This window comes from Diceros bicornis, chromosome 29, assembly GCF_020826845.1.
Source record: "Diceros bicornis minor isolate mBicDic1 chromosome 29, mDicBic1.mat.cur, whole genome shotgun sequence".
Classification (NCBI taxonomy): domain Eukaryota; kingdom Metazoa; phylum Chordata; class Mammalia; order Perissodactyla; family Rhinocerotidae; genus Diceros; species Diceros bicornis.
This window is the reverse complement of record NC_080768.1, coordinates 1,371,850-1,384,312: the sequence shown is the minus strand read 5'-3', so window position 1 is coordinate 1,384,312 and position 12,463 is coordinate 1,371,850. Positions and strand designations below refer to the sequence as shown.

The following is a 12,463-nucleotide window of genomic DNA, read 5'->3' as shown; positions in this document are numbered from 1 at the left end:
AGTGATTGTAGAAGAAAGTTTCATAGACACATTATGGGGCTAAGAGCTGACAAATATCACCCCTTCCTGAACTTCTTCCTATCTGCGCCTCTTCAGAGGTGTTTCACTGAGGAGCCACGGGAGGTAGAAGATACGTCTTAACTGCTCAACACTCACCTCCCGAGTTCCAAGCCCTGACAGATGTGTACCAACCCCAGGCTGCACAGGTCAGTGCTCACCCACCTGGAGCTGACACTCTAACTAGAGGTTTGTGTCGACTCAGGCAATTTAGTTTTTCTGTGTTTCTTTTCTGTGATAAAGATTACAACTCCTTGATACAATTAAAACAATCTTGCCAAGTTGAAGCACAGACCAACAAACGAAAAAATGCTGCAGGAAACGAGTGATTTTTAAATATCTGAATTGTGAGCAATCATCCCATTAAATGTAGCCTAAACGGATGATAAATTTAGACAAATGCATGGAAACAGTTTGGATACTGTTACACTGACATTCGTCAGCCACAATGCAGCACAATGTTGCACGGCAGCAATACAGGCACAGGCGGGGGGGGGGGGGCGGGGGGGGCGGGGGGTCAACGCTTCACCATGGCAACACTTCCTCCAAAAGACTCTGTCTAATATCAACTCAAGAAAAGGATATCTGGGATCATGACTAAGAGAGAGATGCAGGAGAACATAATTAGTAAGTTAAAGCCAATCTCTCCCTTTCTTCATGGGTTAACACCGTAAGTTCTAACAACTAAAGATCAACACCAATGATTTCAGCAGACTTCTTCAATTCCAGGGCCACTGTGCTATAAGTTACGGTCCATATCCCTGTATCATTGCACTTTCACTTCTAGGATTCCTGACACATCCTATTACAGCAGTCATCCAGAAGTCCAAGGTCAGAGCGAAATTCCCAAGGACATCAGCGATCCTCCTGAATTCAAAATTTATAGTGATCTGGCCAAAGTACGAAGGAATTTATGGAAAAAGAAAAAAAGACATTAAAGGGAGAATGATTTGTCAAGTCAAGAGATTCAGAAATTCCTTTGTGAAATTGCCTTTTGGTAAAGACAAGGGTTAGTTCTAAGGGTGCTGCAAGTATTCTCATGGTATTCTTGGTCTATAAACAAGGACACGTAGTGTTTGTTTAGAAAGCACATACAGCAATTCATGAAGGATGCTGCTTCTGGACAAGCCCCATGGTGGGGTCCTCAGGTCAATGGGAGGCAGGTGGAGAATAAGGGATGCTGTCTCTCTCTACAGAGGGAGGCAGGGACCCAGGATTGGAGCAGATCTGCACCACTGACACGTGGTCAGGGAATCACACAGATCGCCACTCAGCCCTGTGACGGGAGAGCTGGGAGCGCACCGTCACATCGCTGACCAGTGAATCTTTTACTTTTCTTCAACTTTTCTTTGGCATAAAGCCAAAGCAATTCCTTTTTTCTTTTTTTTTGGTGAGGAAGATTAGCCCTAAACTAACATCCATTGCCAACCCTCCTCTTTTTGCTGAGGAAGATTGGCCCTGGGCTAACGTCCATGCCCATCTTCCTCTACTTTATATATGGGATGCTGCCACAGCATGGCTTGATGAGTGGTGTGTAGGTTGGCACTCGGGATCCCAACCTGTGAACCCTGGGCCGCCGAAGTAGAGCACGTGAACTTAACCACTAAGCCACTGGGCTGGCCCTTCAAAGCAATCTCCTATAAAGATGGGATGGCAATGATTCTAGAAAATGGCTGAAATGCTCCAAATCTGGTTACTGCTGGAATTCAAGAGAACTGGTACATGGAATAGGAGATAAGCTATGCTACCAAGAACACTTAGCCCAGTCTCTCTCGCTACCTAAGGAAGCAAACGCAAGGATGCCCTTCAGTGCTTTAGCAATGGCTTTTCTGTCCATTTACTTCCATCTTTTCTTAGAATTGAGTGGGATGTGGTAGGAAGCACATTTATCTTAATTTACTCGAGTATAAAAGAACTTGCCCCCGTTAATATTGCCACTTGCTCGTCTAAAAGCTGCAGGGGAGACCTGCGCCCTTACTTTCTTCCGAGAGGTCGTTTTCCTCTGCTTCCCTTTCCATCTCTTTACACCAGCCTTCCATCCTCTTGGTCTCTGTGTGCAGCAGCTTCAAAAACCAGGAGCCGTCCCTGCGGCACGGAGACATCCTTCCCGTTTCTACCGTCTCGATGGACGGCTCCAGCCAGGGGTCGGGCGGGGGCAGGTTTGCAGTGTCCACTGGGGTCCTGTAGTCTTCTCTGTAACTGAAGAGCCCCTGGGTCCGGACAGTTCTCACCGCCCCGTATTGGGTGGGCGTGCTCGGTTCCGAATGCCGCTGGAAGGAGGAGCCGAACTGGAGGCCTTTGTCCTCCATGGTGATGTGTCCCGGAAAGCCTTCGAGCTCCAGGTCTGCCTGGACGCCGGCCGTCACGCTGTTCGAACGCTTAAAACGCCCGTGTCTGCAGAGGAGGAAGGAAGACAGATGGAAGCCTTTCTGAGATGACTTTATGCAACAAAACCTAAACATAGCTTATAAAGAACACGCTTGGGCCACAGCGATGTAACGTCTCAAGGAAAGGATGAATGTTTTCATCTTTATTATTAATATTTTGGTGTTTCATCTATGAAAGAAGATTTGGTTTCGCAAATAATTAACCTCTAACATCTACCTAAGTCTCAATGTCTAAACCATGCCCACCAAGATACAATGAGGGTTAATGTACCCATGAAACCACTATCTCAGAACTGTTACCTTCCTTTCAGAAAGATGCTACAAGTTTACACAACTTCCACATGTTGTATGTATGTAAAACCAGCCCTGTGTTGCTTCTTGTTTGTAAATAACATCTGTATCCTCCTGAGTTTTGGTGACTATTCATGTCACATTTCAGGGCATGAGTTTCTTTTCCTATCTGAATAACGTTAATATCAATCCCCATGAAGTCTTTTATGCAAAGTAATGAATCCAAATTCTGACTTCAGCAGGTGTTTTAAAAATATTTTCATTGTATGTGTTTGAATGTCACCCATTTCTGCACGGCCAGTTACTGAAATGATTGGCAGGAATGAACTTATAATTGGAGTCCGGATATTGCAGCATGAGGAGTGTGTGTGTGTGTGAATGTGTGTGCATGTGTCTGCACAGCCAAACTTTACCCTATTGTGCATTTGGCTCCTCATCAACTGCACCCACAGATGGCACACAGCTGTGAATGCAGCTCGTTAATGAATTTGCCACTTATTTCCTTTGCCAGAGGCAAAGGAGATGAGAAGGAGCCACCAATGGGACCAAATGCAGCCCAGATCCCCAGGAGCAGAAGGTGTCCAGGTTCTAAGAGGTATACTGGGAACCTGAGGAAGCCAATAGTTTGTGGTCTGAATTTCTTTGCAATCAAAATCTGTATAGGTTGAGTCCTAAACCCCTCTGCTATGAGCGATGTCACCCAGGAATTTACTAACTAGATGTAATGAAAGTTCAAGATGTAATGCGCTCATTAAAATTTGACTTTATGAAATTTATAAGATATGCTATTTTAAGTATAAAATTAAACAATCATCCTGCCCTTGTTACAAAAACAAGACTACCCTAATGGACATGCCTGTATTTTACAGTTTGAGTCAGTTCTTTTGAAGTGAAACAATCATGGTACAGCTAAGGTCTTAAACTTCCTTCACCCTCTCTCTCGTCTCTCTTTCCACTTTTAACGTTATAAGGTGAGAAAACCTGCATTGACTTCACCTTCAGCCTATTTTTTTCCTTTGGATAAAGGACTTTGACTTTCAGAGCTGTCAGCCACTCTGCTCTCATAGGTGGTAAATTACTTTAGAAAGAATCATTCCCCCGCCTCTCGCAAAAACAAGACTCAGGCAGATGTTAATTCATACTTGAACGATATAAATTGAAAAGTATAAATATATGACCCTGTTTCCACAAATGGCATGAATTATTGATGGTCAGCATGATCTAGAAGCTTGCAATCAGGTTTTAACAAATAGCTCCAGCCAGGGAAACAGCATCTATCTCCAGGGGGCTGAGTTACCGCTTTTCATCTTCCACCTGCACGCCAACTGAGTGGTACTCCCGTAGGCCTCGGCTCTCCGTGTCGGAATCTGTAGCTGTTTCCACCTAATTCAACACAGAACATCCTATTTTAGAACTGAGATATGGGACCTGGGCAAGGGACTATTTGTGTGCGTGTGTGTTCATTTGCTGTAATTAACTACGCATTTGTGTAATCAATGCCGAGAAGCACTTGACCCAGCAAAATCACAAAGAGGGGAGGCATTCATATTGCTGTCGTGATGCTGCTACTGTGTCTCATCCCGTTTTGTGTAACTACTTGAACTCAGTGCTGCACTTCAGTCGTTTAAATGTGTGCAAATAAAATTGCTTAGTTCAGCTCAGGAAAAAAATAGTCTTTGTTGCAGTGTGTTATTATAGGACGGAAAAGCTCTTATCATACCCTACAGTGAAGAAGGGAAGGACAGCATGAACCAGATAGTGCTAAGGACAACAAATAAGCAATTTAATAGAATTATACCGATGGCTGCATCCACATACAGACACAGAAAGGAACTGAAGCGTTTACCAGGAACACTGAAGCAACCTCTCCATCTGTTCCTACACAGAGCTGTCTCACATTTGCTAACAGGACCGTGCCCAGCTGGGCAAGGTCTGAACAGAACAGGTATCATGTATTCTGCACAGAATCCTTATTGGGGCCATATTTGCCAAAAGGTCTCCCCAAACCCACGAAGCACTTCCATGATCGTCAGCAGTGTTAAGTTAACCCATGAGGGAATTCTAACACAGCACATTTTCTAAAAAAACCCCAACTCTCAGTACAAAAAGGCTGTGAAACCAAAGGTTAGTTTCATCATAAATATTATCCCAGATGCTCAAGCAGCCCTTTCCTTTTCACAAAAAACATCATCTATTGTATTAATAGGACTTCTGACCCCAATCCAAAATGTCATAACTAGGTTGTAAAACACATCTTTTCTTTAAAATATTAATGATCGCTACAGGGGTAACCTATAAACCATTAAACAAATAATTATGACACACTCTTCTGTGAGTTACGAAAGAGAAGGTGTACTTTACAACTGCGATTGTAATTTGTGATTGCCCTAAGTGAAGCCTATGCCATCAAGGGCTGACTCAATCTGCAGTGAATAGAAGTAATGACAATAATAGCTGATATTTATTTTATGCTTACCATGCACCAGGTGCTGTGCTACAGCATAACAAGCATTATGGCACATAGTCTACACGATACCCCTGCCATGGTTTCTAGCCACATTGACCATATGAGGAATCAGAGAAGGTGAGTAACTTGCCTAGGGGTGCACAGCTTGTTGGGAGCAGAGCCAGGATTCATGCCTGGAATCTCTCTGACCGCAGAGCCATGCTCTGCACTGCTCCTCTGTGGCCAGAATAAGTATAGCCACGTGAAGACCCTGGAGCTCCTGGTTGGTTACTGAGCCGTGCAGAATGGCTGGGTACACCCCGTTTTTTATTGGAATAATTCTGAAAACATGCATAGAAGTCGTACCTCATTTGTGTTGTATGTTTGGACAGCTGGAAGAGGAAATTGATGACAGGAGGAAGAACATTCCTGAATGAAAATCCTAACCTTGGTGTTAATCACCATTTCTCCTTCCAGTTTTAGGTGGGTCACAGTTTTATCAAATTTTACCTTGCTAGACATGGAGATTGTTGTTATTATTATTTTACACAAAAGGATCACATAAAAATCAATATATTTAAAATGTTGCCCCATGTCCCTGCAAATAGGGCAGCCTTGTGTTTTAACTGCATGCGATTTCATCTTATGCATATAACCTAATTTATTTAATCAGTCTTCAACAGAGGGATAATTTGGTTATTTCTAGTTTTCTGCCATTGTAAATATACATCTGCACATGTATAAATTTGTGAACTTTTTCTTTCTGTGTGAGGAAGATTAGCCCTGAGCTAACATCTGTTGCCAATCTTCCTCTTTTTACTGAGGAAGATTGACCCTGGCCTAACATTCGTGCCCATCTTCCTCTACTTTATATGGGACACCTGCCACAGCATGCCTTGATAAGCGGTGCGTAGATCCACGCCTGGGATTCGAACCTACAAACCCCGTGCCGCCAAGGCAGAGCACATGAACTTAACCACTATGCCACTGGGCTGGCCCCTAAATGTGCAAACTTTTGTGAACATATTCATAGCATATGTGGTCGCTGGGTCAAAGGTATTAGATATTACAACTTTGGTAGATATTGTTGAATTTGATAGATGCACGATATGGGTGAAATCAATTCATATGTATACTTTTAGAGAGACTTTCGTCATGGAAAGAGTACTAATTTTTATCATAATTATGTTCAGAATATTTGCCTCACTTAGTCCACTTTTAGGATTCTAGTCTAAAGAAATTACATTAAATTCTGACCAGAGTGTGAGGTCTTCATCAGAGCATCATTTATAAGGTGAAACACGAGGAAAACGAGGGTAGTGAGGTAGGATGGTAACACACAGTCAAAGATGATGTACTCAAGACACAGAGCACCATGCAGTTACCAGACAGTGGTATAAGGATTACAACACGACAGGTGCTTACGACACAACGTGGACTGGGGAACGGACAACAGCCGGTGGCAGGAACAATAAAATCACAGGACGCGTGTACACACGTAAAACAGACACGTACCCACAGATACATAAACGTACTACACAATGACTCACAAATACAACCAAAATACAGCAGAAGGGTTTTCCTCTTCCTTTTTCCGGTCTCCACATTTTCTCTACTATAATTCTCTTATTTCTATAGTGAATGAGAAAAATAGAGCTTTTGGAGCCAGTCAGATTCTGTGACTTTCTGGCCGTGTGACTCTCAGGCAAGTCTCTCAAATTTTGTTAAGTCCTTTCTTATTATTCTCAAAAATGAGGGAACATGGACCACCTCATCTGATTGACGTAAAACTCCGCATGAAGTCAGGTTCAGGTAAGTTCATCCACTGCAAATATTAATGCTCTGTCCTCTCCCCTCGACTTTCAAGATCATCTGGTAAACGAGGATATGGATATTAAATTCAAGGAATACATGTGTAATGGATTTAACAGATTTTACAGTGGTTGTTATGAGAACTTTTCTAAAAAGAATGAAGGTATCTCTATTTTCAGCAGGTAAAGGCCGAGGGGGATCTGAGAAAGTCATATACGGCCAGAATGAGCTAAATATTTGCCAATTTCAGAAATCCTGGGAGGAGACAGCTTTACGCAGATAGAAAAAACCCAGAAAATTTAGGACAAAGAAAAGGAATTACTATTTTGTGTGGTGGAAGGGAAGTCAAAGGAATCATTTCCCAAGAGGACACTCTGGCTAGAAGCGTAAATGGATTTTAAAAGTTTTGAGGAATATATGCATATGTTCATTTTTACAAGATCCACTGTGTTCTAGGTATTGAGGAGAAAGATGAATCAGCAAAACACTGTATTTTGAGTGAACCCTGTTTGAAGCATATGCTGTATTTGAGGGGCTCGCTGATGAACGGGGGTCAGACATCCACCTAGTCACTGCAGTGAGCCGGGGCCCTTCACAGGAGAGTATTTGGCCCTGTGGAATCCAGAACCCTGCCCACCATGTCCCTGGGCAATGTCAGAGGGATTTATGCTGGGCTGCACACCATGACGGGGAGAGGGAGGACATTCCTAAACGTGATCTGTTTAAGAAGCAAGGAGTTTGGTGCAGCTGGTGTGTGTGAGTGAGTGTGTGCACATGTGTGAGCATGCACCTGTGACTGTGCATGCTCATGTTAGTATGCACATGTGAGTGTGCACATGTATGAGTGTGCATTCATGTGTGTAATAGTGCACATGTGCGAGTGTATGCATATGTGTGAGCATGCGCATGTGTGCGAGTGTGCACATGCATGAGTGTGCACACGTTAGTACACATGCACATGTGAGCACACACATGTGAGAGTGTGCATGAGTAGGTGAGTGTGTTCACAGTGCGAGCATGCAAACGTGCACCCGTAAGTGTGCACATCCATGTGAGTGCAGACATGCAAGTGTGCACATGTGTGAGCATGCACTGAGCACAAGTGTATGCACATGTGTAAGGGTGTGCACACGTGCGAGAGTGTGCATATGTGTGTGTGAGTATGCCTGCACGTGTGCGAGTGAGCATGCATATTGAGAGGCGTGAGCCGGGGAGGAGGCAGGCTCCCGTGTGCTGGTCCCCATCTTGCACGTGGCCAGGTTTGTGGGACGTCAAGGCTGATCCAGGACCCAGGGGAAGGGATCCAGGACCCAGGAGAAGGAATCCGGGCTGGGAGCCATTACCAGAAGTAGTCGGGTGGAGCTCTGATCTCCAGTGTTTGCTCCCTAAACTCAGCTCATTTTACGCTCTGCCTTCAAAACTCCACACGTAGCAAGGCAAATCCATTGCTTCTGATACAAAGTCACTGTATTTCCCTCGGGGACCTATTATAAGTCCAGAGTTGAAGACGATTTGCCAACCCTGCTGCCCGAGATGCCTACAGCTCTTGCGTTAGCAGTCGTGAGAGCAGGTGAGGAAGGCACGGCTGGAATGTCGAAGGGCACAGACTGGCGAGGAGGGACTCTGGGTCTGTGGGTAAACCAGTGTTGTTTAGGGAGGACACTTCGATGGAACAAGAACACAGGTTTTCAGGGTTGCCATCGTTTAGTCCCACAACCGGTGACATAACAGCGTGGAGACTGTCCCATTGTAAAGACGGGGCTATTCCTGAGTGTTAACCAGACCACAGCATCTTGGAACACGAACCATTCTCAACAGAGTTCACACACACACACACACGAAAAGTGAAAACTCTGCAATAATAGACAAATCACATAAAAACAGAAAAACGAACACACAGAGAACAGTTAGAAGCCACCATTGTGAGGAGGAGAAGGGAAGTCGGGCGGGGTCAGGGATTCGGGTCGGGTGACAGACGCTCTCTGGACATCATTAGAAAGGCCCACGGTCACAACCCCAACCCCGCAGGAACTGCTGGGAGAATGCCCTGTGAGCCGAGGGAGTCAGGGCCCGAACCCCAGGGAGGTTGGAGGGCCTGAGCGCCACGGAAGGTGCGTGCAGCAGGATGACTCAAGTCAGCAGAGAGAACAGTGCTTGTGAACTGAAAATCCTCTCCCCCGTTTCCCTGGTCAGCTGTGGTTCTGGGCAGTCAGGCAGCGGTCAGGGGGCAGTCCACCCCATTGAGTGCCGGTTGAGGGCGGAGAATGCCAGCACCTTTCTCTACAAGGGGCAGGACAGAGTGACCCTACTCTCAGTGTCCAGAGCCGGGGACAGACCGCTGTCCTCTGCACAGGCTGGCAGTGGATGCACTAGGCTCAGGGAGGCCCTGCATCCCCATCCTCTCGCTTCTCCTCTTTGGGAAGCAGGGCGGACTGCGGGCTCTGGAATTCCAGCCACTCGGCTTCAATCTCAGCTTTGACACTATTGCTATGTACCCGTAGGCAAGTCATTTACCCCCCAGCCTCAGTTTCCCTGTCTGTAATTTGGACGTGAGACCAACTGGCACCAGTGTTACTACGAGGATCGAGCGAGCATTTGGGCAGAGCCGGGGGCACGGTGACGTGTCCACAGCATGCTCTTTTACTCGTTACCGTGATGATTTTTACTTTACGCTGTGACAACATTGACGCTGTCCTCGGCTGTTCTTCTAGCACCTTCGGGGAATCTACGCCCGGTCTTTCCATCTGCTTACATTGCCATTTCTTTCTGTTCCTTCGTTCTTGGCTCTTTGAGTTGGCTTCCTACACTCACCCATCTTTCATTTTTTTGACTCTTATTTATCCTAATACTTGCGTTTCTGTGACTATGTTTTCTCTTGGCTTCTCAATTCACTTCAATTTGACAACCGCAAGGCTACAAGCTCATGTAACATTGTGCATTTTTTTACTGCCGTGAACGACAGTTGGATCTGTTAGACACGTGCATCCTTGTGTTCACACTTATTTTCACCAACACTCATCCGTGGACTCACCCGCCACTCGCGCACCCAACACTTACGGAGCACTCGCTATCTGCCAGGCACTGTGCTGGGTGCTGGGTTATCAAGAGGCGGGAGGCACAGCCTCAGCCTGCACAGAACACGTGGTTTGGGGGGACAGTGTCAGAAGAGGCTTCTGGGGGAGTTAACGCGTGAACTGAGTGTAGGCAGGCGAGCAGGGGGTGGAGTAGAGAGGAAGGACATTCTTGCAGAAGGAGAGGCATGGCTGCTAGAAGCAGAATGGGCTACGAGGTGAGTCAGGGGTGTCAGGGGCTTCTGAGGGTGGAGTGGAGGCAGGAAGTGGTGGCATCCTTTACCAGCCTGGTATCTAATTTGATGGGTTTCTGGCATCCTGTTCCCACTATTTTCAGATAAAGTCAGCAGCTCCATGTGTTCAGAAATTGACACCCCCCCACCCTTGTTTGGGTGGGCAGCTGAGAGAAAGCCTGTGGAAGGGGGCAGGTGCGAAAGCCAGAGGATGTGAAGTTGGCTTCCCTAATTTGGGCACCTCACAAGTCTTCCCTGGAGACATGACTTCAGAGCCAGAGCGATGGGCGCAGGAACCTGGCTGTCCCATGTCCCAGCCCAGTGGCCCCAGCACGACCATTGACTGCAGCAAGTTGCTTGCCCGTTTTGTGCCCCATCATTGTCCTCATCAAAGAGGGGCTAATTATACATCATCAGGGGTGCAAGTTTCCCTGCGATCCTACGGGAGCACCTAGCATAGTGCCTGGCATATAGACTCAGGACAGAGAGAGGTGACAAGAGCAGTTGTATGGATAATCCCGAAAAGGGAGATAAAATGAAATTCATGCGTACTTGGCTTTGCAGTACATTTGGTACTTACATCTGACCTTGGGTATGGCTGATGCTCTGGGAATTCAGAATCCTAAACAAAACAATGAAGCCACAGTGTGGAGACCTGGTTCAGAGGACCTAGACAAGCGGGCAGCCTCCCCAGCCTGCTCTCCCGTGTCCCCGTGATGCCCAGGACGGTGCTACCCCACTCACACCAGTGCCAAGCACCCGTGGCTCTCAGCCAGAGTGCCGCTCGCCCTCCTCCCTGGCAGCAATGACGCCCTCTGATTTTTAAAGCTGCTGGCTGGACACAGGCTGAATTGAGGAGCGACAGGAAGCACCAGGTGAACCATGTCTGCGAAGGACCCGGTAAGAACCCTGCCTCGCCCCGTCTACACAGCCTCAGGGGAGAGCCAACCAGATAAGTCATGGGGGAATTCATCAGTGTGAGGAGTGTCCTGTGTGGTCCCTGGGTGGGAAGTGAGCTGGAAGGCGGCTCCTGTTTCTCAGCTCAGAGCCTTCCCCTCCCTGCACTCGGGGTGGACATGCTGAGCGGAGTTAGGAGTGGACGCAGGGCAGAGGGTAGGAGGGAGGACAGCCGGAGGAAGGGCACCACCAGGTCTGCATCTTGGGCAGATGCTGGGGCCTCAGGGGATGTGGGTTAGCCCTCGGTGGTCTGAAACCATGGATGCGGCGTCTGTGACCACAGCTACCACCCAAGAGCCTCCTGCGGTTGGTGCAGAAGCACCTTCCGGTGGCCCCGCCTGGGTACCCATGAGCATCATCCCTTGTTTGTACCAAACAGGCCTTTCTTCCCCTCTTTGTTATCAATGCCCTTGTCTCCCCACTCAACTGTTTGGCTGCAAGACTGAAAAGCTTTTGAAAAATCTGGTTTCAAAAAAACCATCCTTCTTAAGCATCAAAATAACCTACTTCCATGCTCTCTAAGCAGCTAGTGGCCCCTAGGAATGCCCTGGGGAGGGGTGGGGTGGGTGGGGGACTTCTGGTGGCAGGATGGGCACCAGGCCTGGGACCTGAGCTGCCCTGGGCGGTGGCCCAGCTGCTGCACTTGCAGACAACGGGAACTGAAGACCTTCCTGGGCGTCTCACAGCCTGCGAGGCTCACGCTTACCGATAAGGAGCCAGGGCGAGGGCTCGCTCGTGCCTTAGTCTATGCTATTTGCAGAGCCGGGCGGAGCAAGTGCCAGGGCTGCGGCAGAGAGAGTACCTGGATCCCGATGGAGGAGCGCCGGCTCTTGAGGAACTCCTCGGCCTTGGACACGAGCACGGCCTTGTCGCTGGTCCGCGTGGAGCTGGTCTGGCCCTCGGAGACGAGGCGCTGGGCGGCGGCCGTCTCCAGGGCGAGGTTCATGGCCTTGTTGCTGTCCAGACTGTCCGTGGAGTTGTAGAGGCCGCGGCTGTCCTGGGGCCACGGGGACATCCTCTGGGCGCGGCTGTCCTGGTAGGCATCCTGGGTGGACTCGGTGCTGCTCTGCGCCGTCACCGAAATCAGAGGCTTGGAGGTGGTCCGAGGGGGTACGGGGGGCGGCGTTTTTTTATAATTTGTATATGAGACAGCTGTAAAAAAAATCAATGTCCCAGGTCAACAAAAGAATATTTCCCCGCACGGACATC

The 12,463-nt window shown here is 47.6% G+C and overlaps 1 protein-coding gene across 1 annotated transcript in view; it reads right to left on the bottom strand.

Annotated features, from left to right (window-relative positions):
• The window catches only part of DLGAP2 (DLG associated protein 2), a 159,137-nt gene that overhangs the window by 14,519 nt on the left and 132,155 nt on the right, over positions 1-12,463 (bottom strand). The window contains exons 7-10 of the mRNA XM_058524845.1: positions 12,057-12,406; positions 10,878-10,919; positions 4,033-4,118; positions 2,036-2,451 (exon numbers count right to left, since the gene is read on the bottom strand). Coding sequence (XP_058380828.1) covers positions 2,036-2,451; positions 4,033-4,118; positions 10,878-10,919; positions 12,057-12,406 — 894 coding nt within the window. The remainder of the gene's footprint in view (positions 1-2,035; positions 2,452-4,032; positions 4,119-10,877; positions 10,920-12,056; positions 12,407-12,463) is intronic.